The sequence below is a fragment of the Trachurus trachurus genome, assembly GCF_905171665.1.
Source record: "Trachurus trachurus genome assembly, chromosome: 7".
Classification (NCBI taxonomy): Eukaryota; Metazoa; Chordata; class Actinopteri; order Carangiformes; family Carangidae; genus Trachurus; species Trachurus trachurus.
Genome location: NC_139901.1, coordinates 254994 through 281193, shown reverse-complemented (window position 1 = coordinate 281193; position 26200 = coordinate 254994). Strand labels below are relative to the sequence as shown.

General features: G+C 42.2%; 2 protein-coding genes across 2 annotated transcripts; both read left to right on the top strand.

Annotated features, from left to right (window-relative positions):
• Positions 1 to 6679: 6679 nt before the first annotated feature.
• LOC310988245 (vesicle-associated membrane protein-associated protein B/C-like) lies at positions 6680 to 14282 on the top strand. Its single transcript, XM_083974771.1, has 6 exons — positions 6680 to 6942; positions 9356 to 9508; positions 10692 to 10795; positions 11051 to 11131; positions 11336 to 11515; positions 13244 to 14282. The coding sequence occupies exons 1-6, from the start codon at positions 6885 to 6887 to the stop codon at positions 13406 to 13408; spliced, it is 741 nt and encodes a 246-aa protein (XP_083830897.1). The 5' UTR covers positions 6680 to 6884; the 3' UTR covers positions 13409 to 14282.
• Positions 14283 to 15924: 1642 nt separating this feature from the next.
• On the top strand, positions 15925 to 24479 carry LOC310989158 (charged multivesicular body protein 4b-like). Its single transcript, XM_083976100.1, has 5 exons — positions 15925 to 16275; positions 18880 to 19057; positions 19999 to 20113; positions 20792 to 20918; positions 23224 to 24479. Exons 1-5 carry the CDS (start codon positions 16092 to 16094, stop codon positions 23286 to 23288), a joined length of 669 nt encoding a protein of 222 aa, XP_083832226.1. The 5' UTR covers positions 15925 to 16091; the 3' UTR covers positions 23289 to 24479.
• The last annotated feature ends 1721 nt before the right edge of the window (positions 24480 to 26200 follow it).

The following is a 26200-nucleotide window of genomic DNA, read 5'->3' as shown; positions in this document are numbered from 1 at the left end:
AGCTTAGCTAGAATTTTGCATTCTATCCAATGGGGGGAATCATAAATCAATTTTTTTATTGTAGATCTGTTTTTTTACGGAGTTATCAACCTTATCAGTTTCAAGTGAAATTTGTTTGCCAGGCCACTTTTCGCACACTTCTCCTCAGCAGGCTGGATATAAAGCATTGTCCCACCCAGGGCCGGCTCTACGCAGGGGCAAGAGGGGGCAGTGCCCCCTCAAATAAATGTCTTGCCCCCTCAAATCCCAATTTTAGAAGTTGAGAAAGCACATTTTAATATACTCAAAAAATGTGTATATTACAAGTTGACAAAATTATCTACAGTAGCACAAAAATCCGCCGGACACTGTTCTTTTCTAAAATGTTCTGTTCTTTTTTCTTTTTCTTTTTGTATTCATAAGACTACCTTTCAGTTTTGTAAATCTTGACCATAGTAGACCCCCCCTCTTCTCAGAGTACACCAGAATGCTTCACTCACATTTTAAAATCACAAAAATGTTCTGGGGGGGATGCCCCCACTCAGACCACCCTACAGAGGTTTAGCTACTCACCTTTTTCACCCCCTCTGGGTTTGCAATGCATCTTCAGGTATATGCACCCCTAACCCCCTGGTTAAAGACCCTGGTTGGCCCCCGGCCCCGAGTTGGACAGGTCTGAAGGTAGAGGCCTGACAAAGTGCAATCCGCTTCTCCAGGTTGGGGTTGGACCATAGACTGTAAAAAAAAAAAAAAAAGGGTTGGACACATAGCCAACAACCCAATTCAATGAAGTTACTATAAGCACAGAGAAAAAAAAGTGCTGGAGCATGATGTGTTCACATGATGCCCCCTTCACATTTCTGACTGCCCCCTCATATATGCCTGCCTAGAACCGGCCCTGGTCCCACCCAAAACAGCAACCAGAGACCACTCAAATCAATTGTTTTTTGTCAAGTACAGTTGTAGCAACAATTTGAAATAATTTACAGCCATTGCCTGTTAAAACTTAAAAAGCTAGGAGGCTCAAACCTTAAATGGCTCATTTTACCTGATGGCCCAATTTACCTGATGTCACCCTATATGAATATCTACATGGACTGGACCATGGACTCCCAATTAGGGATTCACATTTAGAATTTTCTTTCTGACCGATAACCGACGCCCATTAAACGAATAAACCGATGAGATTACAGTACGGAGCCCGGGATATATCATGTAATAAAAAAATTATAATTTGTGGCCACGAAATAGCAATTCGTTCCCACGAAATAGTAAGTCGTTCCCACGAAATACCTGAAATAGATATAACGTGCGCACAAAATACTAATGTACTCCTGGACACATATGCGCGGATTCCGTGGGCGCTCCGGTGCACGAGCAGCCACCCACTGACCAGGTTGAGCACCCACTGAGGGGGCACGCCACCAGATGTGCATTTCTCCGTGCCGCCTCGGCCCCTCAGCTGTGTGTCTGTGGGTAGCTCGTGTGTGCGTAGCCTGTGTGAATGTGTGTATTAATCCCTCTGTTCAGCATCTCTGTTAAGACGAATAAACACAAATCGCCGCAGAGCGCGAGCCTGGCACAGAGGTGCGCGCTCTGGCGCATCTGGCACAGTCGGTTAACGACACCGAAAGGAAACTGGCTCTGCTCTGCGGCTATTTCGCGTCCGACGTCTATGTTAAGCACATGTTGTTATTGATATTGTAGTGCCAGACCGACGTAACTACAACAACATAACACAAACTTATCTGACAGCTCTCACTTCTTCCTCTGCTCCTCCTCACTCACTCACTCACCCACACACACACACACACACACACACAGACAGGACTCTGTCTTCCTCACACTCACCCCAGCCCCTCAGTTTCTCATCCAACCAGTCAGTCAGAAATCACACAACTTAAACATCATAACAACAACATTACATTACTGCGGGGTCTTTACAATATTTTCAGTTGTGCAGTAGCATTAATAATGAGCGACGGGCCCGGTGTGGACTCCCCCGCGCGTCGCCCCGCGTGCGCGAGAGCGAGCGGGGGTCCTGACGTTGGTGCAGCGACCTGGCTCTCAATAGTCTATAGTCTACAGGATCCTCCCCTCGCTCTGAAAATATTGTAAAGACCCCGCAGTAATGTAATATTGTTGTTATGATGTTTAAGTTGTGTGATTTCTGACAACTGAGGGGCTGGGGTGAGTGTGAGGAAGACAGAGTCCTGTGTGTGTGTGTGTGTGTGTGTGTGTGTGTGTGTGTGTGTGTGTGTGTGTGTGTGTGTGTGTGTGTGTGTGTGTGTGTGTGTGTGTGTGTGTGTGTGTGTGTGTGTGTCTGTGTCTGTGTGTGTGTGGGTGAGTGAGTGAGTGAGGAGGAGCAGAGGAAGAAGTGAGAGCTGTCAGATAAGTTTGTGTTATGTTGTTGTAGTTACGTCGGGTCTGACGCTACAATATCAATAACAACATGTGCTTAACATAGACGTCGGACGCGAAATAGCCGCGAGGGAAGCCAGTTTCCTTTCGGTGTCGTTAACCGACTGTGCCAGATGCGCCAGAGCGCGCACCTCTGTGCCAGGCTCGCGCTCTGCGGCGATTTGTGTTTATTCGTCTTAACAGAGATGCTGAACAGAGGGATTAATACACACATTCACACAAGCTACGCACACACGAGCTACCCACAGACACACAGCTGAAGGGCCGAGGCGGCACGGAGAAATGCACATCTGGTGGCGTGCCCCCTCAGTGGGTGCTCAACCTGGTCAGTGGGTGGCTGCTCGTGCACCGGAGCGCCCACGGAATCCGCGCATATGTGTCCAGGAGTACATTAGTATTTCGTGCGCACGTTATATCTATTTCGTGGGATTGAAATAGTAATTCGTTCGCACAAAATAGTTATTCGTTCCCACGAATTAGGTATTTCGTGGGAACGACTTAATATTTCGTGGCCACAAATTAGTATTTCGTGGGAACGAATTACTATTTCGTGGGAACGACTTACTAATTCGTGGGAACAAATTGCTATTTCGTGGCCACAAATTATAATTTTTTTATTACATGACATATCACGGGCTCCGTAACAACGCTTGCGGGGGCGATTTTTTTTTTTGCCGTTAAACATACACGTGCTCTGCAACAGCTGATTGCCACATCCACTGAGCTCTGTCTCAGCTGATCGCACTCATATGGAGGTTAGATCATCCAATGTTTAACTGTTTATACTAAGTGCAGCCAAACACCAGGCTGAAGAGAGAGGAACAGCCGCAGGTGAACCATGGAATTTTTTTTTTTTTTTGCGCAGCACTTTTATTACAGGTGATGCACATCTAGCTACTGTATGTCTGTGTAGGCTACATTTGTTGTCTGATCTTCCTTCACGGGGACTGCACAGCACATAGGCTACTGTCAGTCCTCCTGTATAACTTTTTGCTGGGAAATATGACTGAAGGCACATGGAAGTCTGCATGGGTTGACACGCCCCCATGAGTTGACGATATAGCTAATTAAAATAATAATAATAATAACCGGTCAAAGTTCTTGTTATCAGTTAAACAGTTAAACATGTGCATCCCTACTCCCAATTGATGTGATTGTTCCTCTTATTTTTATTACAAAATGTGGCAGATTATTACAAAATGCGGCGTTATTACATAATGCGGCTTTACACACCCTCATCACTACAGGTAACCTCACCAGTGAAGCCAGAGCTGAAGCACAGGGCCTAAAGATCTACTTTCAGTCCTTCAATGCATGCGTGCATCATGGGACAGTTTGGTGTTTTTTTTGTTTTTTGTTTTATGTGTTAATGTTTATGATTCTATTAACGTGATCTAGAAATGTCCTTACATTATTGAAAACACCACACTTGCTCATTCACCAACAATGCAGAGTTGTCAGTTCTTGGGCACTTTTGCAATACCCATATTCCTCCATCAGGAGGCGCTTCCATTGGACCAATGTGTGTCGTTACTCTCCTATACCTGTGACACATAGACCAATTAGCACTGGTATGACAAGCACCTTATTTGGTCATGGACCAGAGAGCAGTGAGGTGATCACATGAGGTGGTCCACAACACCACACACACAAAACCATCCACGTCCAGTCCGTCTACAGAACCGCGTACCGTAACCATGTTATATAACGTAATACAATTTTTTTTTTAATGCAGACAATCGGTTCATTGTAAAACATTTATTTATTGATGTAAATGTAGTGAACGTAGGCTACAGAGCCCCCAGGCAGCACTGCTCTTCTGTCCGATACACAAAGCTTCACTTTTCATTCAAACTAATGCGGCTGCCACAATTGTTAGATTTCATCAATGAGACCAACATTTATCTCCTAAAAAGAATTTAACCAGCCGGCGGTAAACCTCTAAAAACCTACTGGTAAGTTAATTAGCGATCGTTTTCTCCCCCAGGATGATGACGGAGGTTGTCCGGCTGAGCACTTCAGCAGACCGGCTGGCTGTCTCTGTGATGTCCCGGTCATTGCTCCACAGGTGGAGCTTCACGTCTACGAAAACATCGGAGCAGCCGTCATTTGGATAAACTGACCTCATATTGGGGGTCTAAACAGTTAGCCTACTTTCTCGCTTGAAAAAATATTAAAAGTTAAAGGAGAATTCCGGTCATTTTTGAGCCCTAAATCGTTGTCCTGATGGTCACCCAGTGTTGGGGGGAGCAAAAAACGCGACTAAAATTGATGCAGGCAAACCGGAGTTACACCATGGCTAGACGCCGCTAGCGATAGCGACAACGCTAAAGTATGAGGGCAATTTTTTCAACCACAACAAACACTCAAAAAACAATCAAATATATGGTACATGACTCAAATCCTTATGACACACCACTGAACTCATAAACTGTACAGTTATGCTGAGTATAAACAGTATAAACTTTGTGTTTTTGCATGTAATCACTCACCTCAGACAGCTGAACTCTGAAACATCCTGGAAAGACATTACTAAGCGATCGCAGAGCGCCTTCTCCCCGCCACAGAAACAAACACTTTTTCCTTGTTGTGATGATTTCTTTACAAAAATAAACGGATCTCCGACCATTTATTTTTGTAAAAAAAAACACTGGGTGACCATCAAGACAACGATTTAGGGGTCAAATATGACCGGAATTCTCCTTTAATAAAGTGCATAATAACAACGTTACAGCAGGAAATAAAACAGCTTTTAGCTTGTTTTACAGCTATTTTGTCTTCAGATGTCATCAGATGGGATCTCTGGTCGTAAATAGTCACAAGTCCGTCACTGACCAATCAGCATTCATTAGCAGAATGCTAGCATGTTATGGCCAACAACAGCCCAACCTGTAGGCAAGGCGATTCAAGTTGGGAGAGATTTAACTTTATGCAAATGAGCAGCGGCGCAACCGCGGCGACAGCCAATTGCGGACTGGGATTCTCACAGCCGGAGAAATTGAGAGAGCCTGAATGGACACATCTGCAGCACAGCTTGAAAGTCCCGCCGCTTTGGTCGCTTGGTGCAAGGGCCTGCTAGAGCTGGCAAGTGACGCGATAGGAGTGACCAGAGCGACTACAGGGGATTTTATCGCTTTTGGTGTGAACGCACAGTAACTGCACAATTATTAAAGGAATAGTTCACCAAAAAATGAAATTCAGTCAGCCGACACAAAAAGGTCCATAAAATTCAAAACAGGACATTAGCACATTTTTACAGTCCTGTATAGAGTGCCGAAGCGGAAGCAGGAAGTAACGGCCCCATGGGTTCTCAATTTGAAAAAGTCTCCGTACAAATGAACGGGACTCCAAGATTTATTTCGTGATCCGTTTGAATTGTACCATGACAAAAAAAATATGTCCTCTACCTGTTTAAAACATCACGTTTCATGCCGAGAAATCAGCAGTTTATCGTAAAACGGCAACCGAAGAATGTATTTTGTGTGACGACGCTCTGCGGACTACAAATCTGGTGTTCCACAAAAAATACGTCACCAACTGACACGGGAAAGGGCGGCATTTGGTGTGTGACGTCACCTACGCGACCTGTAGTCTTTCTGGTTACGGACTCTTCGGAATTTTATTTTACAATAGTTTTACAACAAACTGCTGATTTCTCGGCATGAAACATGATGTTTTAAACAGGTAGAGGACATATTTTTTTGTCATGGCACAGTTCAATCGGATCACGAAATAAATCTTGGAGTCCCGTTCATTTGTATGGAGCCTTTTTTCGAATTGAGGACCCATGGCGCCGTTACTTCCTGCTTCCACTTCGGCACTCTATTGCGCTCTGACGTTCACGCGCGTGAACGAGACAGCGCCCAGGCAAATTCAATACATGACTATTTAGGCTGTAAAAATGTCCTAAACGACGTCGTTTGGAGTAAACTCTGGACTACATCCCTTCAGGACCTTTTACAGTCTATGTTCAGGACACTTGCAGTGGACGAGCAGTAAGGAGGAATATTGCCAGGTTTTTCTAGTTTTATGGACCTTTTTATGTCGGGTGCTGACTCTTATATAAGGATTTCGTTGAACTACGAATCCCCCTCCCGGGTCTCCAGATGCACTTTGAGGAATAAAAAACTACTCTGGAGTATTCATCAGCATGAGGGTGAGTCAATAATAACTGAATTTCATTTTTTTGGTGAACTATTCCTTTAATAGAAGTTTAGGCCCCGCCCCTCCCTTGACGTCGCCCTCCTTCCTTTCCGTCTCAATCTCTGCTGCTAGCAGTGTTAGCATCCATACGTTAGCACCTAGCAGCTGTCGGTGGCAGTCACTCAGTCATTTCGAGTCGAGTCGTAGTGCATTTCTCATCCTCCTTCCTCCTGAAGAACAAACGTTGACGTTTGGGTTGTTGGACCAGTTGCTTAATCTCTCCGGGTACCTGCTAGAGACATTGTCGTCCTCGCCGCCAGTACAAGAAGAAGCTCTGGGACATGGCCAGACAAGAACAAGTCCTGGTGCTTGAACCACAACACGAACTGAAATTCAGAGGTAACACTGGCACAGAGGGCCGGGCCCGGGGTCAGCTAGCTAAACTAGAGACTGGGGATAGCAGGAATGACAGCCAGTGTATCGACTTCTGCATTAACCGCTTAACGTTTGGTGATGTGTCGTCACTTTTGTTAAGTTGTATCGACGTAGTGAGTCTACAGTCTGCGTTGAAACAGGTGAAACGACACTCTGTGCGACGATGCTAACTAGGTAGCATTCAGCTAACCTAGCAAGCAAATCAAACTGCTAGCTGTCATTGCAGCGTCCAGCCAGGCCCGCCGACCCATTGCTCTAATTCACTGCTCACCTGGCAGAAGGTGAAACAACACCACAGTGTGATATAATACTTGACGTATGCCCAAGGCTCGTTGTTGTTATGCTGTCAAAGGGTGATTAACCCTGGCAGTTTTCTACGACCAGGGCGTCATTGCTTTGCCTCATCATCATGCCGATGTCAATATCAGAAGCTAACAAGTCCCGACAAGGAGCTACGGTATATAGTTTACACTCATTGTGCAACCTTAATCCCTTTCCATCTTTGCTAAATCCAGGCAAAAATGCAGTCTACTGTAATGCCAGGAATACTGGTTGTGCTCTCAGATAGCTGCCTCTGGGTGTGATCCTGCTGGAGAAATGGGTCAAGTGATGTCTTAAGGTGAGGGGATCAGTCAGTTGAACTGAACTGTTCACTGCTTGATTAATGCAGTGTCAGAAAATATGACTAAGGAGAGGATGATCAGTGGAGCCGATCAGAGTTTAAAGCACAGTGAGGTTATTGTTGCAACAACTGAAATATTGATGCACAGAGTTAAATAAGAGCAGACTAAATAAGAGCAGACTAAATAAGAGACTTACATGGTGTAGTGTGCAGATGATTTCAATGCTCTAACAAGCAAAAAGACATTTGCATTTGTTGTATGTCACAGAAATGCCCCTTTAGTAAACTGACTGTTGTGTAAAGCAGAGGGTGTGGCATGACTGATTCAGTAAATGCTTGCACACTTTGTAACCCTTGCAACCGCTTTAACGTTTGGTCTTCTTCAGTGTTTATGGTACACAGTTTGGAGCCCCTTAAAGGGATAGTTCAACATTTAGGCTAATTCTCCCATTGCAATAATCCCTATAGTCTAGGGTTGTGCCGATTGGCGATCCAATCGTCTATCGGCGATTGGAAAGACGATCTTTCTTGCCGATTTTACACACACATTCTCGCTACTTTTTTTTATTGATCCAATGCGTGATCTGTTTGTTCTGTTTTAATGAAGCCGCTTCTCCGGCTGCTTCCAACAGCTACTCTGTCAAATGACAGTGTTTCACCAATCAAATGCAGCCACTGGCGACATCCAATCAGACGGAGCCAGGTAGTCATATGACCGCACACAAAATCTCTGTGGTAAACAGGATGGCCACTCCGCCTCAAATTTGAGGAAACACGTTTAGCTGGTGTTGTGGCTGTGACTAGGCTGCCGACGCCAGCCCTGTAACTGTATGTCACAGCCCGACGAGGTGTTCACTGATATGCCACAAATATATTACGTCCGCCACGAAGATTAGATAGATTTTTCGGTTTTCGGCAACGCAATAGCGTTCCGTTCATTGATCATAGTGCTCTTTCTCCGTTATTAGCCCTCACACACAAAGAGAGAGAGAGAGAGAGAAGCGCGCATGCATGACAGCAGTGCACGGTAAAAGCGAAATTCATACGCCGCCGCCGCCCCCCCCCATCGAACAAACACGTGGAACGCTCCGGTCGCCCCCACGCCCCCACCCCGGCGATAGATAGGTCTATCGGCGATCTCCTGGGAGGCCGATTGGGACGATCTGAGAATGTCAGGATCGCCCAACACTATTCTCTGTATTACGAGACAGAGTGTTTTTCAGGCAAACGCAGCCAGAACTCCTACATCCCAGACACAGCTGCTGGGTAGTTCTGAATATTTGCTTCATGTGTCTTAATGTCACATAATTATACATGATTATTTCATAGCATGGTGAATGTTCAGGTCACTACTTGTCCACAAGAGTGTTTTGGAGTTGTTGGGTTGTGTATTTGATTAGTTTGATGAGCGACAGGGGACCTGTACCGTTCGCCTCCATTGTGTTCACTGAGCAGCTCACGTCTCTGCCCTGCAGATCTCAAAACAACATGCACCGATTATTAAAGGTAACAAACCTACTGCAATGACTATAGGGATTATGGCAATAGGAGAATTTGCCAAAATGTTGAACTGTCCCTTTAAAACTCTCTCTCACCATTGTCATATTCATCCTTGTTATTGCACACAATATCTGAATGGTCCTGGTGACACCCTGAAGTGTTCACTTACCTTAACATGCAATGTAGAAGCCAAGCCAGTCTGTAAACTTCAGTATATGATCTTGAGTCATTGTGTTGTTTCTGTGTGCTCCTAAGGCCCATTTACAGATGTCGTCACTGCCACTCTGAAGCTCACCAACCCCACAGATAGAAATGTGTGTTTCAAAGTCAAGACAACCGCACCTCGCAGATACTGTGTGCGCCCAAACAGTGGCATCATTGACGCTGGAACCTCCATCATTGTTTCTGGTTAGTAGACATTTTTGCCTCTGACAACACAGATGATGAGTCTGGGTCAGGTTCATACCTATGGTATGATTTTCATATGCCATTTAGGCAGCTGTGTATAACTGATAGACTGAGATGTGTATACATTGGACTTCTAGACTGTGCGCTTAAATTAGGATCAGATATTTGGCATCTGCAGCAAAACAACTGTCGCTCAACTGGCCCAGCAGAGAAGGGTAGTTATTGATCATTGTACACAGAAGCAAAAATCAAATAAGTTCACAAAATAAATTATCCAATTTGAATATAATGCAGTCTATAAAACAAAGAAAATACAGCATTAAAGCTACATCAAGTTACTATATTAATATCATGTTATCATCAAAATATCATATGATATCTAATCTCTGAACTACCAGCCAGCATGTATGTATTGTGTTTCAGCTTTCAGATTTATTTTGGTGCTGAATCAGCACCAAAATAAATCTTAAGTCATTATATTGATACACAAGTTAGCTACTTGAGCTTAGAAATATTGTTAGGAGAGCATAAAAACATGCAATGATAGTTGGAAGCTATCTTGTTCCAAACATGTTAAGAAAAAAACAAGGTTTGGAAATGATGGATAGAGGTCAAGTTAGTTTGTTGAACTGAATATTGAAATGTGATTGAGAATTGAAAATGTAATTTATATTATTATCGTATAGTAACTGTGTGATGAATATGTTACATGACTTTTGTTGCATTGTTGGCATTTTTGTGTTGAAACTAGATTAAATCTTGTGTTATTGTAATATTTGTCTTAGTAACGTTGACATTTGTTGGCATTTTCCGGAAGGAATCCTTCACAGCTCAGTGAGGATGTATGGGACAATAACATCCAGAACTATTTGTGATTTTATTCTCAACTCTATTACATCTCTGGCTAAAATCAAATGGTCCTACAGTCAGACAGACAAATTGAATTGCTAGCATTGATTCAGTGACAAAGTAAATGAAAGTTTTAAAAACTGCAGTCATAAAAATGTTCAGCTCATCATTTGAGCCCCTGAGTAAACGGGTGACACTGCAGCCCAAATCATACACCTGTCTAACATTTGAAATGTTTTTGTCTGTGGTGTAAAATTTGTGAATGGGTTACACAGGAAGTTCATCCTCTCCCTAATATCCTAGGATTTCCTTCTGTTATTGTTTTTGCCCACAGTTATGCTACAGCCTTTCGACTACGACCCCAATGAAAAGAGTAAACACAAATTCATGGTGCAGTCCATGCTTGCTCCATATGACATGACTGATATGGAAGGAGTTGTGAGTACCAGTGCATAAAATATGATTTGGGATAAAAATCTTGTTATTCATATGTGACCTACTGAATGTGAGAACCTGGATGAAACATTCTGGAGACATCTGTGTATTTCAGAAAGCTAATGTAATGCCAGCTTAATTCCTGAATCTGTGTCATTGTTCAGAGGCTTTTCTGAAAAGCACATAACATAGATCAAATAAATGGATTACATACCTGAGAATTATTGTATAACCCATGTGTATTTTCATCATCCACAGTGGAAAGAGGCGAAACCTGAAGAATTAATGGATTCAAAGTTGAGATGTGCATTTGAGATGCCTCTAGAAAATGACAAAACTGTAAGTGTGGATGTTCTTCTCACCTGTCAGCAAAACATGACTGTGCATCACTCATTACATATTTTTTTTTATTAATTTATGATTTTGTTGGTTTGTACTGTCATCTCATTCCCTGCCATGTCTCTGCATGTCTCTTCATCCACTTCCCACCTGTCCCTCTACTCTCACCCCATCACCCCCCTCACCCTCTCTCTATCTCCACAGCATGAGAGTGAAAGCAACAAAACTGTGTCTTCCTCCTCCTCTGTTAAGACTGAGCACACTGCACTGCCAAAGTCAGCCAGTGCCTCGCTGGATGATGGAGAGGTGAAGAAGATCATGGAGGAGTGCAAGCGGCTGCAGATGGAGGTGCAGAGGCTACGGGAAGAAAACAAACAGATCAGGGTGAGAGACTGCAGAATCCATAAAAGAGATAATCTGTCTATTTTCTCCCAGGCCTCACTTACAGGTAGAGATGTCTATCCACTTGAGGTGCTGGAGTAGATGCAGTAGGCCTGTACCCACTCCAGCACCTCCTCCATTATACATAACATTTTATTTTATTTTATTTATTTATTTAAAAAGGACAATGTACATTAACAAAGCCAAACACTTGAATGTGGTGTCACTGGTTTGGAAAAAAAAGGTGGATAATGAAAAATATATAAATTGTGTTTTATTGAAATTAAAGGTCATCATAAAACTAGACATATTGTTTTTGTTACTGGCCCAATGCCCCTGCATTTTGATAATTGATCTGGGTAGTCCAACTCTATGCTGACTTGACCTAACAGTGGTATCAGACTGTGAATAAAGACGGACATAGCCTCTGCGACGTCGCCTATAGGACGAATCGCCTTGTTGTTTACAACTACTTCCGGGTAGAAAACTAGCATGAGAACAATAGTGACGCTATATATATCTAAATTTTCATGTTACTATATCGCCGTTTAGACTAATCTGATGTTTGTAAAGTTTATAAAACCAATGATTGGACAAACATTACTATTTATGTGTGTACATTTTGGTAATTAGTCATGGTTATCATAGATTAGCCGGGCTAACGGTTAGCTACCTGTTTAACTTTAATAACTCAGTGACTCAATAAACGCTCCATGAAAAAATATTTTCTCCAGCGGATATCTGAGTTACAACATGACTGAGCTAACTGGAGTAGTTTCATGTCGTGTCCCACAACGGGAGGGTTTTAACAGCTGACGTCCTGGTGTTAGCTTAGCTACCGCCGTTAGCTTAGCTACTGCTGTTAGCTTAGCTGCTGCCGTTAGCTTAGCTACCGTTAGCTGTCCCTGTCAGCTGCAGCCACTGATGCTTTCTAGACACTGTGATTCCCCCAAACTGAATAAATACCACACATAGCAACACAAAACACACACACAGAAATAGTAATGTTTCTTCAATCATTTCAGATTTGTCTAAACGGTGATAGGGCGTGAAAAATATGATATATATAACTAAACTCTCGTTCGTTACTATTGATCTCATTCAAATTACGTGCTGGTTTTCTACCCGGAAGTAGAATGTAAACAACAAGGCGATTCGGTCCATAGGTTACTGAAGAGTTCACAGTTGAGTCCTTCCAACATTTCCATTTTGTCAGCAAAACGTGTGGCAAGTACTGATGCACAAAGAGGAGAGGCCCATGTGGAGCCCAGATCTCATGCTGGCTTGTCTCAAACATATACTCACCCACCTGTCAGTCACTCAGTTTTATAAATGCACAATAAAGAACACAAAGGCATTGCATGCTGTTTTAGAAATGACTGCGCTGGTGCAGGATTCACACAACTAAGCTCTCGCACCACATGTTGCATCTGTTGTGTGTCGGTGAACAACATGTCAGGGTTCAATGTGCAGCGTACAGTGCTTCTCTCAGCTGCAGACACCAGAGTATTAAGGGAGTGATTGGTGACAAAAGGCATTCATCATTTCCATTCACATTTGAAATGAAAATCAACTAATATTGATCAGTAGCTAGTTGTTAGGACTTCCTGGTGAATGAGCTATGATAATCAAAAGCAGTTGAAACTGACTTTGATCAAAATCAAATATATCTGTAATAAGCAGGAGTCTGAGCTGGGCTGAATGTATCTGACTCAGTTTTCTTCATCTCAGGAGGATGACGGGCTGCGAAAGAGAAAGGTGATGTCAGGAGGTCCTCCTCACTCTTCCACCATGGCGACCTCAGTGGTGAGAGATGAAGGCCTAAGCACCCGCGTCCTGGCGCTGTGTGTGCTGTTCTTTGTCATTGGAGTCATCATTGGCAAGCTGCTCCTGTAGATACAGACGGACAGAGCACAGTGACAGACGGATGTACAGACAGCGTGCTCGGGGAGGGCGCGTGTCAGCGATGGCAACTGGGATGCTTTCTGGGTTTATGTTGATTTCTCTTTCAATTTGCTTTGTTTTTTGGTTTGTTTGTTTTTTAACATTTCTGGCAATATCATGATGGTTTGTCTGGATGGAAAATAATTTAATGTGTAAAAAGAAAACAAAGGAAGGCGTTAAACTTTGAGTGCAAGCATTTTTGTCACAGGTCTTGCCTTTTTCTTTTTTTGTGAAAAGATCACCACCTCTGATCTCCCGTCCATCCCTTCTTTCTAAATGATCCTCCCCAACTTGCACAGGTCACAGTTAGTGGTGTGTGGAAGTTACTTCACACTGGCAGAGCGTCTAAAGGCTTTCAGTGATTCTTTTTAAGTCTTTGAGTTCAGACTATCTAACACTCCTCTCCTGATAATCTCTCTTCCAATTATTACTATTACTAATAATCTACAAGGAGATGTGAACACAAGTGATTGGTGAAAGACCTTTTTTCCATGACTCAGACCCTGCGTATTCTCCTTTGAACAGTATGTGATAAAAATGTGAGCCAGTAGAAGCCATGCATGTGTGTGTGTCTTGTTGATTCTGGCTCCTGCAGGAGGGCTGATGTGACTGTGTGTGGATGTTTTCATGAGGAGACGGCGAGCAGTAAAATCACTGACTGTTTTAGAACAATGGAAGAGATATCTTCATCTTAACAGATTCTTGTACACAGCATTTGATTATAAACTCTAAATTATTTCAGTTGCTGACCAAACTAGGGAGTCTGTCGAAATTCAGTAAATCCATACTTCCAAAATAAAGCTGTAATCTATTGCATCTTCAGGTTACAGAAGAGAAGGGTAACACTAGTATGAAAACGGACCCAGTTACCCCCTAAAACTTCTGAACAACAAAAGCAACTCAGACATTTTCAGTATGTAACAATAGTTTTGGCCGCATTACTTAATGTTGCCCATGGAGTATTGTATTTGCGTCCTCTAGTGTATTTACAGCACTTGTTTGCTTCCCCCCCTTATATTATCATGTAGCCACAATGCTTCTGTTTATATTTAAATGCACTATATTCAAATGTCCACTCTGCAGTCTGCATGAAATTAACTAGGTTTATTATGATTACTATGATTTTTGTTTGAGTGTTGGAGTTATAATAGCGAAACAAAAAAGATGTCGTCTTGACAAAAGGGACCATCTTGAGTCTGGTTTATCAGTTCCTGTGTGTTTTGTTTCCTTTCAGTCATCTTTTTCTTTTGTTTCCTGTTGGGCTCTGGTGATCGTGAGATAACAGAGACAACGTAGCTTTATTATCTCCATTATCATGTGACCATCTCACCAAACTTGGTTGTTTAAAAAACGGAGAAAGAGTTAATATCTGTATTTTCCAGTGCCTGAGGAAGAGCAGAGACAAGGGGGTGTGGGCAGCTGGAGGGAGAACTGACCTGTGAATACACACTACATTTAAGAAAAAATGGCATCAATGCTTCAGGCCATACATGCAGATATAAAGTCACACACACTGATGTAATCACACAGTAATTGGATACTCTTTTGTATGTACATGAAAATAAAAAGACTTAAAAAGATTACTGGCAAAGTTATTAACAATGTAGTAAAGGAAAAAAACAACCACCATGGATCATGTAGCATCATAATGAATTAAAACACATAAACCCTCCATGGTCTCCTTCTGTGAAAAGTTCACTCTTTTTTTTCTCATTCAGAACGCAGTCTCTGTAAAGCAGTGGAAACCTGTTGTAAATTGGTAATGTGTGCATGTGTCTGACAGAGAATCAGAAAAAACCCTCAACCTCTTGTATTGGAGAACAGTAGCTGTTAAGTTGCTCTTGAAATATAAAAGGGTAACTCTATTTTGTAGATGATCAGGTCACTGCTCCATTGTACAAGTCCTCTGTGGCCAAGAACAGCAACACAAAATAGCTTTGCTTTGACTTTAGAAAACATGACCAAAACTTTGTGCACACACAACTGTCAATAGTCTGAAACTAATCACATAAATAAATCCAGTAGTGACTGTGAGCATAAGCGTTTAAATTAAAATACTTCTTCTTACAAAGTCAACGGTGCGTGCTACAGTTTCAATCTTGTTGAAAAAAACTCACAACATTTTGGAGTCGTGGTTGATGAAGTTTGGTAATTTTATCTCGAACACTGAATTTTTGAGATTGAATTCTGCTCTCATGGGAACAACTGCAGTCAATGTAAGAGTGGCATTTTTAAACATCAGATTTTCTCTTATGAAGCAAAACACTTATTAAAAACAAATCACCAACATTCTCATGCTGTCGAGATGCAAATTTTGTATTATCAGATTTTTGTTTAGAACGAAATTTGTGAGATTTTGACCATTTCTGAAATGTGCCTTGACACCTGCTGCCTGGCTGATGACTCCAGAAGCAGCTAGATTCTAAAAGCCCCGCCCTCCCGTCGTCAGGCAAAGTACGTCACCAGGCCTCCAGGAAGTAGAAAAACATCAACAATCCTTCCAGGTTGAGGCTGGGGCGAAGTGTCAGTGTAGTGTAGCAGTGAGGTAACGTTAGGTTAGCCTTATCTACACGGCAATTTTTGAGGCTCGTCGATTTTTTTTTTTAGTAAATAGTGTGTTGAAGTATCAACAGATATGTCGTTATTCGGTAAGATATTTGGAGGAGGAGGAAAAGGAGGAAAGGGACCGAGTCCGCAAGAAGCGATCCAGAAACTCCGAGAGACGGAGGAGATGCTAACGAAGAAACAAGAATTTCTGGAGAAGAAGATCGAACAGGAGCTGCAGATCGCCAAGAAGAATGGCATGAAAAACAAACGAGGTGAGATTTCAGGGACCGATTTTCTCGTGGTTTCTATTCTTTTCCATCAAAATTTCCTGTCAACAGTCTGAAGCGAAAAATTAGCACGTTAGCTCAGTTGGCTAAGTTTACCGAGGTGTCGTGAGTGCTGGCAGCCCCACCGAACGTCGCTCTCCCGGCCAGAGGAACGTCCCAGCCCGGGTACATGGCTGCTCCATTCACTGCGTCTTTTCTCTCAGCCACTCAGCAGCGTGTCTTAGCAAGACGTCTCAAACATCTTTTTAGTGTGATCGACTAGAGGCCATTTAAACGGACCAGTCAGTCAAAGGTGGATCTAGCTGTAATCGAGTGCCCCATAACATATGTGACAGTGTATAGATGAGGATCAGTCTGTGCAGCTAGCTGCCTGCAGCGCTGATGGTCAAGTCAGTAATATAAGAAACATTTATCATTGCTAGTAATGATGGGCAACATGGAAATAAATTACTAGCACAATTACCACTGGCCATAATTTATTAACCTATCAAAAATGTAGTTGTATTTCAAGTACAGTGCATTGGTTTCCTTCACTGTAAATGTAAAAAGGCAATTTTTCAACAAATGTCCCATTTGTTTGATTAGCCATTAAAAAGCTGCAGGGGTAAAAGCTGGTGGAAACATGAAGCAGATGAACATGAAAAAAAAAAGCTTCACCTACTATGCATTAATACAACATGTCAACACACCAGCAAGGACACAAGCTAACAGATAAAATGCCAAGGATGATTCCACCAAGTGGTGAGTATGTATAATCGTAGGTGTGGTTGTTTTTTCATTCCATGTGGGGGAATGGCAACAGTCACGAAGGAGTTACAATTCTTTAAATGAAAAAAGTATTGTGTCTTTACTTGGCTGGAGTACTGCAGAGCTTTAACTCTCATGACTTCTCCTCCAGCTCCACAGAGGATGGTGAATGATCAGTCCAGCATGACACTCTCCTGACAGTTACAGTCAGTTACAGTCAGATTACACACATCTGTGGTTGCTCTGGTGATGACTGTAGCTACTCGTTTCTACTTTCCCATCTTCCATCTCATCTGTCAGCTTCCACTGTCGTTCTGTGTAATTCTGCTCCTTATTGTTTGACCTGTGACTAGGGCCGCCCCGGCCCCTGGCCAGATTGGGGCCCTAAGCAGCATTTTATTTGGTGGCCCTCCCCTGGCCGACCTCACCCAATTCCATATGTATAATACAGGGTTTCCACTACATGTAATTGATTGTGGCGCTGCGCACCGCCACGGCAAAATAAAAACCCCCACACCTTCAGAATGATGTTTTTTTTTACTTTGCACTAGTGATGGGACTTTTTGTCAACAAAACAACCAACATTCGACACATGCTCCCCTCGACAAAAAAAATAGAGTGTCGACATGTCGAGGGGCCGGGGCTTGTGGGATTTCAATGTGTAAATTGCATTTTGTCTTTCAATATTTCCTATACAAATAAACAGCAGAAAGTGCCACTTTTCCCCTAATGAAATAAAATATTTTAAATAAAACAAAACCACTTTTTCTAAATGGGATAGCTACTTGACCCTCATTCAAAAAGTTGATAGGCTACATGGGCCTCGACAATCGATTTTCCAAATCCCGTGTCGTTCCCATCCCTACTTTGCACCCTTTTCCACTACACAGTTACAACTCGAGTCGACTCGGTTTAGGTGCTTTTCAATCACAGCTGAGTACTTCATAGTTCCTCCTCAGTAAAAACCAAACTATCGACCAGTGCATCCAGCGTTTCCCATTAATAAACTCTCTTGCGCTGTCGCACACACACGCACCAACACACACACTCACGGGCACATGGACAGGTCGCATTATGACGGTAATAAACATAGGCGCTAAATCGCACTAATGTGTTCAAATTGCTATCCACCCCCCATCAGACCATCGAGGTTATTATAAGAAGGAGGAGACTGATGTGCCATTTAGTTTGACAACATTCATTAGTAAGAACAAATCAAATAAAAAATAAACTTCAAACTAAAATCAACCAATCAATAAATCTGAGTCACAAATAGTCATCAATTAAAAAAAAAAGAAAAAAAGATGTTTCCGTTTTTTGTTGTAAGTCATTTCAACCTGAATGTCCTACAAAAACCTCTAACAATGGAACAATGTGCCTTCATCTCCAGTCCACATCTAGACAGAGTTGATCCTCTCTTCTGTCTCCTGAGCAGCAGTTCAAGTGTTTATGCCACAAAGCCGGTTTACTTTTTTATTTCAACAATATACATAAGTGAAGCAAGAGCCTTCTCTGGTTTAGTTTTTTTTTCCTTTTGCTTGCTCCCGGCGTTTGGAGGCGATCGCTCCACGTAGCTCTCCAACTGCCTGTTGGCGCATCTGACCACTGATTGGTCAGATGCTGCTCTGCTGTCAATCACTGCAGCAACACTGTGGTCTCTTTTTTTCTCTCCTGCCTCAGGATGATTTGTGCTATGTGCGCCCGCAATGTGCATCCACACAAAATGGGGGGCCCCCATGGATGGTGGGGCCCTACACACAGCGTGTGTTGTGTGTATAGGGAGCAGCGGCCCTGCCTGTCCCCAGTCATTCTCTCATCCTCTCTCTGCCTTTCTCTTCTCAGGAGCTCTGCAGGCTTTGAAAAGAAAGAAGCGGTACGAGAAGCAGCTTGCTCAGATCGATGGCACGCTGTCAACCATTGAGTTCCAGAGGGAGGCTCTGGAAAACGCCAACACCAACACTGAAGTGCTCAAGAACATGGGCTTTGCTGCCAAGGCCATGAAGTCTGCCCATGAAAACATGTGAGAGCTAGCACGCAGTCACTGATTTCTTTCCTCACAGTTTGACTGATCATCACTCAATCTTAAAGGGATAGTAGCATTTTTTTAAAGTGGGGTTGTATGATCTACAAATAGCCCCTACGTACTTTAATTGCAGTAGAAGACTCTCTGCACTCCTCCCGTTAGCAACGCCAGCCCATAATAGCCCTGCCCAGAGATTTACAACATACAGTGTTGAACAGACCCAAAGAAACGGCCTATTTTCACGGCCTAAAACAGGTTTTACCTGAAAGAAAAAAAAAAACACAGTTCCATTGTTCGCTATAATATAATTTTTTCCAGCCCTTCAAAGTGCAGGAAAAACACAGTTTTTATTTGGACCTAACCAACTCACGTATCCCTCCGCCCAGGGTTAGCACCCGCCGATCAGCAGTTGGTTAGGTCCAAATAAAAACTGTGTTTTTCCTGCACTTTGAGGGGCTGGAAAAAATTATATTATAGTGAACAATGGAACTGTGTATTTTTTTTCAGGTAAAACCTCTTTTAGGCCACGAAAATAGGCCGTTTCTTTGGGTCTGTTCACAACACTATGTTGTAAATCTCTGGGCAGGGCTATGGGCTGGCGTTGCTAACGGGAGGAGTGCAGAGAGTCTGCTACTGCAATTAAAGTACTTATGGGCTATTTGTAGATCATACAACCCCACTTTAAAAAAAAATGCTACTATTCCTTTAAATTTGTAGCCCAGTGCTTCTTCATTGATTGCCTTCATGGCACTGTGGGCACAGTAGGAGAGATTCAGTGTGTGATAAATCAATAGAAAGATCACAGGGAACATCTAACTTGCAGATTAGTTGCATTTACTGGCTTCATATGTTTTTACTGCATCCCTTATAAATGACTTTGCCAACTCAGCTGTACGTGTTATAATCAGGTGTGTGTCTCCTCCTTGCTGCTGTTTCAGGGACATTGACAAAGTGGATGATCTGATGCAGGACATTACAGAGCAACAGGAGCTGGCCCAGGAAATCTCAGACGCCATCTCTAAACCTGTCGGGTTCGGAGAAGAGTTTGATGAGGTTGGTGAGACCTTCAGAGTGCTCGAGTGCTTCAGGCAGAAAAGAGTTTAGAGCTGGCGCACTCATTGGTTAGGACTTCATTACCTGGACAAAGTGTCACAGCAGTGTATGTTTATGGAGAGGGTGACAGGTGAACTCAGATTTCTATTGGGTGGGACCAACACTAGCTTTACCACCTGTTCTGTCTGCAGTTATGGCAGAGGAAGCTGACATGGCTAGCTATACAGCGTTGCCTTTTTCAAGGTGAGCTTTTGCTGATAAACAATTTATAACCCAAAAGGAAAGAAATATTGTTAATATTTGAGGTATTTCATTTTCTTGAGCGTTTCAAGCCATAATCACTGAAATGAAAGAGAGAGAGAGGGGGTGAGTGAATGAGTCATTCTGCCTTCTCATCATACATCACACACATCACATCACTAATTGCATCAGAGCAGGTGAATGATTCACATTGGCTTGTGCTTCCTAAATGGAATGGCCAGACAAAACCCTGCCATGTTTCTCAAGTGGCCTTAAGACTGAATCAGCCCTCATTCTAAACGCTCTTATGGCTGTGGGGACTGTTGACTACACCACAACAACAATTTTGAAGAAAAAGGTTTCATTTAATATCTGTTGTTTTTGTAAGGATCAATAACCCAGTGTCTTTGGTGTTTCTGCTGCTGTTGTCTGTCTCAGGATGAGCTGCTGGCAGAGCTGGATGAGCTGGAACAGGAAGAGCTGGACAAAAACCTGCTGGAGATCGGGGGACCAGAGAATGTCCCGCTGCCCAACGTGCCTTCTACTTCATTACCCTCAAGACCTGGTAAGAAACTAAAGACAGGCCTGTTCTACAATCCAGAGCTTGACTGTAGCATTGGTTTCCATTAAAGGGCCCATATTATGCAAAATCCACTTTCTACAGGTTTTGTAGTGGTCCTATGTGTTCCCGTGGCCTTTCTATGACGCCTGGAGGTGAAACAAGTCTGTTCACTCCCTTCATTGATTGTTACACTTTTTTGAGATCGTGTCTCCAAACGGGCGAATTGGAAGTGCTGGCAGACTTGACGTCAGGATGCGCTGAACTCAAGTGACTCCACCTCCCGGTACTTCCTTATACTCCCCCTGGGCCAGTCTGGAAAAACGTGAACTCCGGCCGCTGAGGCATTTCCATAACAGCGACCCCCCCCCACCCCCTCTCCCCGTCCGTCATTTGACATGAAGCGGTCGGTACCGCGGCCGCCAGATGATCGTTTTGAATCATTGGCTGAAAAACAGCCGCCTGTCATTAAAAATGAAATCGCGGACCGGACAATATTGGGATGATTCCGCTTCTCATCAGCGCAGCGGTCCGACTCCTCATCACGGAATGAGAGACATCTGAACGAGGAAGTCTCCTCTCCCGGCGCAAAACCACCTCAATATTCTCCAGTAGCTTCTCATCAGTCGCACCGTGCACAGTTTGTGCTGCTCCTCAGTTTCACTTGTTTTTTTATTTGACAGTTTCACACAGAACATTCTGATGGCTGTAGGAGTCCACGTATCTCCTTCTGTCACAGTAAAAGGAATATTTACATTTTTCAGACAAGATTAGAGTCTCAGAAATTTTTTCGGAAATCAATGCCCGACCCCATCCCTATTCCCAATGTCAACATTAGCACATGTACCTGTAGTGAAAACCACACCCTCTCCCTGTGACAGGTGTGGAGTGGACGTGGTTTACACATCTTATTTGCATTTCAAGGTGCACTGCAGACACAGGAGAGGAGAGCTCTGGAGAGACACTTTTAGATTACTGAGATGTAGAGCTGCAGATTGATTTGGGGACAATACACTAGGAATACAATATGGTTGGACAACTTAGACCCATGTGAAATGGTTAAAAAACAGCATAATATGGGACCTTTAATGAAGAGAATAGTTGTATCTGTTAAGATCTAGATTGAACTATTAAATGCATCATTCTCTGGAGCTGTATTTATGGGAATTGTTTGTCTGCTCCAGGAAAGAGCAGCTGCAAACCCACTGCTTTTACTAATCATGTAACTAGTCTGCCCTCTTCTCACCTTCCTCTCTTAGCTTACTCTAAGTTCACAGTCAAACAGCACTCCATTCTTCTAATGTGGTATACAGCCAAGACAGGCCAAGTCTCAGTCATCAGTCACTCTGATTGGTTGTGACTTCACCCACTGCAGCCAATGTGCAAGGAAGTGATGTGACAAGACTTCACTTTCAAAGATGGCAGATGACAATCGATCATAAACATATATGAATGACAGAAAACTATTCTCTAAATCTCATTTCTGAAAATGAAATCAGTGATTTAAGACAGTGACAAATGTATTTGGTCTGAATGAAACGCACCACATTTTCAGTTTGCACAGGAAAAAACAGCACATCTCTTACTCAAGGTATCATGAAGATATTATATCTATATCTATGATATATGGTATCTCTACAGACAGTGACTCATTCTTTCTTTAGAAGTGAACATATATGTGACAAAAAATGAATGAATTGCAATGATGAGATGTAGGGCTACACATTATTTAAATGGAGTGAGACAGAGGCATCTGTTAGTTAGAAGATTAAAATCCCTGAAAACTACTCAAAATATCATTTGATATGAAGTGACCCTCATGATGTTAATGATGAATTTAAAACTTTTTATTCTCCTCTCTGAATTTGAATCTCAGTTTGTTAGTTTTATGATTAGCATTCAACACAAGGTTTTATTCACTGAAAATGTATTCAAATTTAAACAAATTTATTCTTATCAAACAGATACACCAAAAAATTACATAAAGTCTATATCGATGAGTAAACCTACAGTACATGCTCTGCAAAGATGTATCATTTTCTAAATTGTGTATTTTCTACCACTTGTAGCTCTTGACCCTCATATAGTTTATGGTAACATTACCCTGTATGGTGTAGTGCTTATCTCAGTTATCTTGCGAAACTGCAGATTTGACAGAAAATATGATATACATATGTGTTATATTATAAATGCTGCTACATGTATTATCTTTGGCAGTGCCTGTATTGCATATAATGTTGTATTTGACCTAAATGGTACATGACCAAATTATTTAATTTTACCCTTTTTTTCTGCTTTTTTACCCTTCTAGCCAAGAAAGAGGAGGATGAGGACGACATGGAGGATTTGCAGCGCTGGGCGATGGAAGCCATGTAAACATAGCATCAGCCATGTCACGCCTACATCAGAGACAGAAGAAGGAACACGAGTGGATGAATGGACTGATAGGATGTGGTGAATGAGTGTTTTTGTGTGTTTGGGGAGAGCTGACCCTCTACTTTGTGTAACACTACAAAACGAGAAAAGTGCTGTCATCTTTCTATTTCTGTTCCCTTCACTATCTAAATCCAGATACCCATCAGTGTGCAATAAAATGGGCCAGTTGGGGGCTTTTATATTGAAGCTCTCACTGTACCTTGGCTAAGTTATCTAATATTTTTACCCCTGATTTTAATACAATGCTAGCACTTCATGGTCCATGGCTATATGGACACCCACTGAGCTCATATAGAAAAGCAATGTTGTGAGCCCTGTGCTGCGATAATAGAACCGTTGTCAGGTTAGCATGATGGGATGTGGCATTATAAATGTCACTGGGTGACTGGAACTTTCATTGCAGCTTAAACCTCAAATATTACTGACTTACATATTTACCTGTGGCATTGAAGTTGCTGGGATGTTTTTTGGATTTTGAGAAAAGTAATAACCCTTTGCTCCCTTTTTTGTTTTGTTTTTTGTTACTGCCCTTGAAAATAGGAGAACAGCTGAGCATGCGCTGGATGAAGAAGCTTTGAGCTGTGTGCAGAATCTGAACCCTGTTTTTTGTTTCAGACTGCGTGCTTTGTCCTCCCTCCCCACTCTTGTCGCGTTTTTGCGACCCACGTCCCACCCCATCCCCCTCAAATGCATTATCCCTAGTGGTCCTTGATATTTCGTGTAAATATCCCAAATATGTCTCTTTTTATATACTGTATTCCTGCCATCACTGAGAGGTTCTGAGGTTGTGTGAAGCATGCAACAATGGGAACTCACTATAACAGATCACAACACACAGCTAGAAATGTTTTACCAAACCCTTTCATGCTGCTCTGTCTGTCTTGGTTCCTTTCATTTGTTTCAAATTGTGTACTGTTTAAAAATAACCTGATAATAAAGTAATGTCACACCTTATTAACTTAATCCAGAAGGAGATGGTGGTTTAAAAACAGATTAGGGTATAGTCAATCTACAACATCAGCATTTGGGAGTTTGAAGAGTTAATTCCTTTGGTTTTTCAATCATGTCATGATGTACTTTTTTTTTTTTTTTTTTTACAAAAAAATAAAAAAAAAAACATAATGCAAGGTTTGACAGATGAGCATGTTTGCATTTCTGTGTTTTATTTATCCAGGTGAGAACATTATTTGCAAAATCATTAAAGGTTTTCAATTCTTTTATTGTAGTTGAAGTTTTATATTTTCACTTTGCCATTATGTTATAGTTGTATGTCCAGTGTGATGTATTCATTTATCTGGCAACTATTTTGTCAGTTACTTAGTTAAAGCAGAAGTAAGCGATATTTTTGTGTTAATATAAGTCTTAAATAGTTGTATCTTCCGACAGCAATCACTTCTATAGAGTGTTTGGACCGAAACACGGGTCTGTCAGTCACTCTGCTCTGCTCTGAGCTGAGGAGAAAACTTTTCTCGTATCCTACAAGTTTTATCCAATGAGGAGAGAGAACGGCATGAAGGGCTGTGTGTGCAGGGACGAGGACCAATAGATCCATGACGAGGGCGGGGGCTGCTAACTCCATCGGCTGACAAGACGTTACGGTGCGTTCAAGGCAACTCGTAACTCGTGTTTTTTCGACCTGTGAAGTCGTACCAGTTCGATCTGGTACGAGTTCACGGGTCAGAAGTTACGAGTGGCCGTTATAGTGACTTTCACAGGTAAAACAGGTCGGAAAAACACGAGTGGGTTGCCTGGAACGCTACAAAGTCGTAAGTCGTGACGTGAAGCTGTAATTTACGGTTTCAAAAGCCTGCCTGGAACGCAGCATTAGCCAAAACGACCGGATCGCTTACTTCTGCTTTAACTATTTCATCATCATCATTTATTGAAATTAAAGCAGCTGAAAACAATGTAGGAGGAAAAAAATACAATTAACAGTTTTAAAAGAAAATGAATAGCCTGGACACAGGTTACCCAATTCACTTTGGATTTTTCGACTATAGAAGATAAGCCCTGAGAAACTGTATCTGGCATTCCCAGAACACCGGCCAAGAGATTTTGAAGACGTGTTCATTAACAAATAAGAACAAGTGCTGATATGTTCTTGCAGACAAAGCAGGAAAACCAGTTGTTCTTGTTTGTTTTTTGATCAAGTGAAAAAAATGTGTGTTTTGTAGTCATCATCAATGAGAATTCTTGAGGAAAAGTGATAAAATGCATCTAACGGTGTTGGAGTTATACTGTATCATCAGCATAAGGATTGAAATTGTGTTTATGTAACAAAAAGGTTACATCGTGTAAATGAAAAACAAGTCTGGTCTGAGAACAGAGCCTTGTGGAACCCCTTTGTTATGGTGAGAAATGAGGATTGAATATCTTCACATGCTGTAATCTACTGAATAAGTAAGTCTGAAACAATGTAGCCTACAGCTGCTGTTGTCAAAACCAAATGAAGTGTCAGAATATAGTGTAAAAACCAGAGCGCTAACTCAGGCACTTTAGTCTTACACATTTTGTATATGTAGGTGTGTAATGTAAATGCACTGTAAATACAATAGCATTTAAACATGTAAATAGCTAATGAGACCATAATCATTCTTCAGTCCCTATTCAAACATTTGTAATGCTGGCAGTGTAACGTTTCAGGAGGTTCACACTTCTTTCTTGTTGAGAGACATAGACAACATTTCAGGAAAATGTTAAGTGACACTCTTGAGCCACAAAGAAAACTCTAAACTGATGCTTTGATTCCAACCAGTTGTGTAAACATGTCATCAGTGTGTTGACACTCCTGAACATGCTCTGAATGGTATGGATTGAGCTTTAAATTCTGCTTTTTAGAAGGGCATGCTGTA

Coding starts and splice junctions, on each gene's coding strand:
- LOC310988245 (XM_083974771.1), top strand. CDS start 6,885: ATGGCCAGACAAGAACAAGTCCTGGTGCTTGAACCACAACACGAACTG. Junction 9,509..10,691: donor AACCTCCATCATTGTTTCTG/GTTAGTAGACAT, acceptor TTTTGCCCACAG/TTATGCTACAGCCTTTCGAC. Junction 11,132..11,335: donor CTCTAGAAAATGACAAAACT/GTAAGTGTGGAT, acceptor CTATCTCCACAG/CATGAGAGTGAAAGCAACAA.
- LOC310989158 (XM_083976100.1), top strand. CDS start 16,092: ATGTCGTTATTCGGTAAGATATTTGGAGGAGGAGGAAAAGGAGGAAAG. Junction 19,058..19,998: donor AAGTCTGCCCATGAAAACAT/GTGAGAGCTAGC, acceptor CTGCTGTTTCAG/GGACATTGACAAAGTGGATG. Junction 20,114..20,791: donor TCGGAGAAGAGTTTGATGAG/GTTGGTGAGACC, acceptor TGTCTGTCTCAG/GATGAGCTGCTGGCAGAGCT.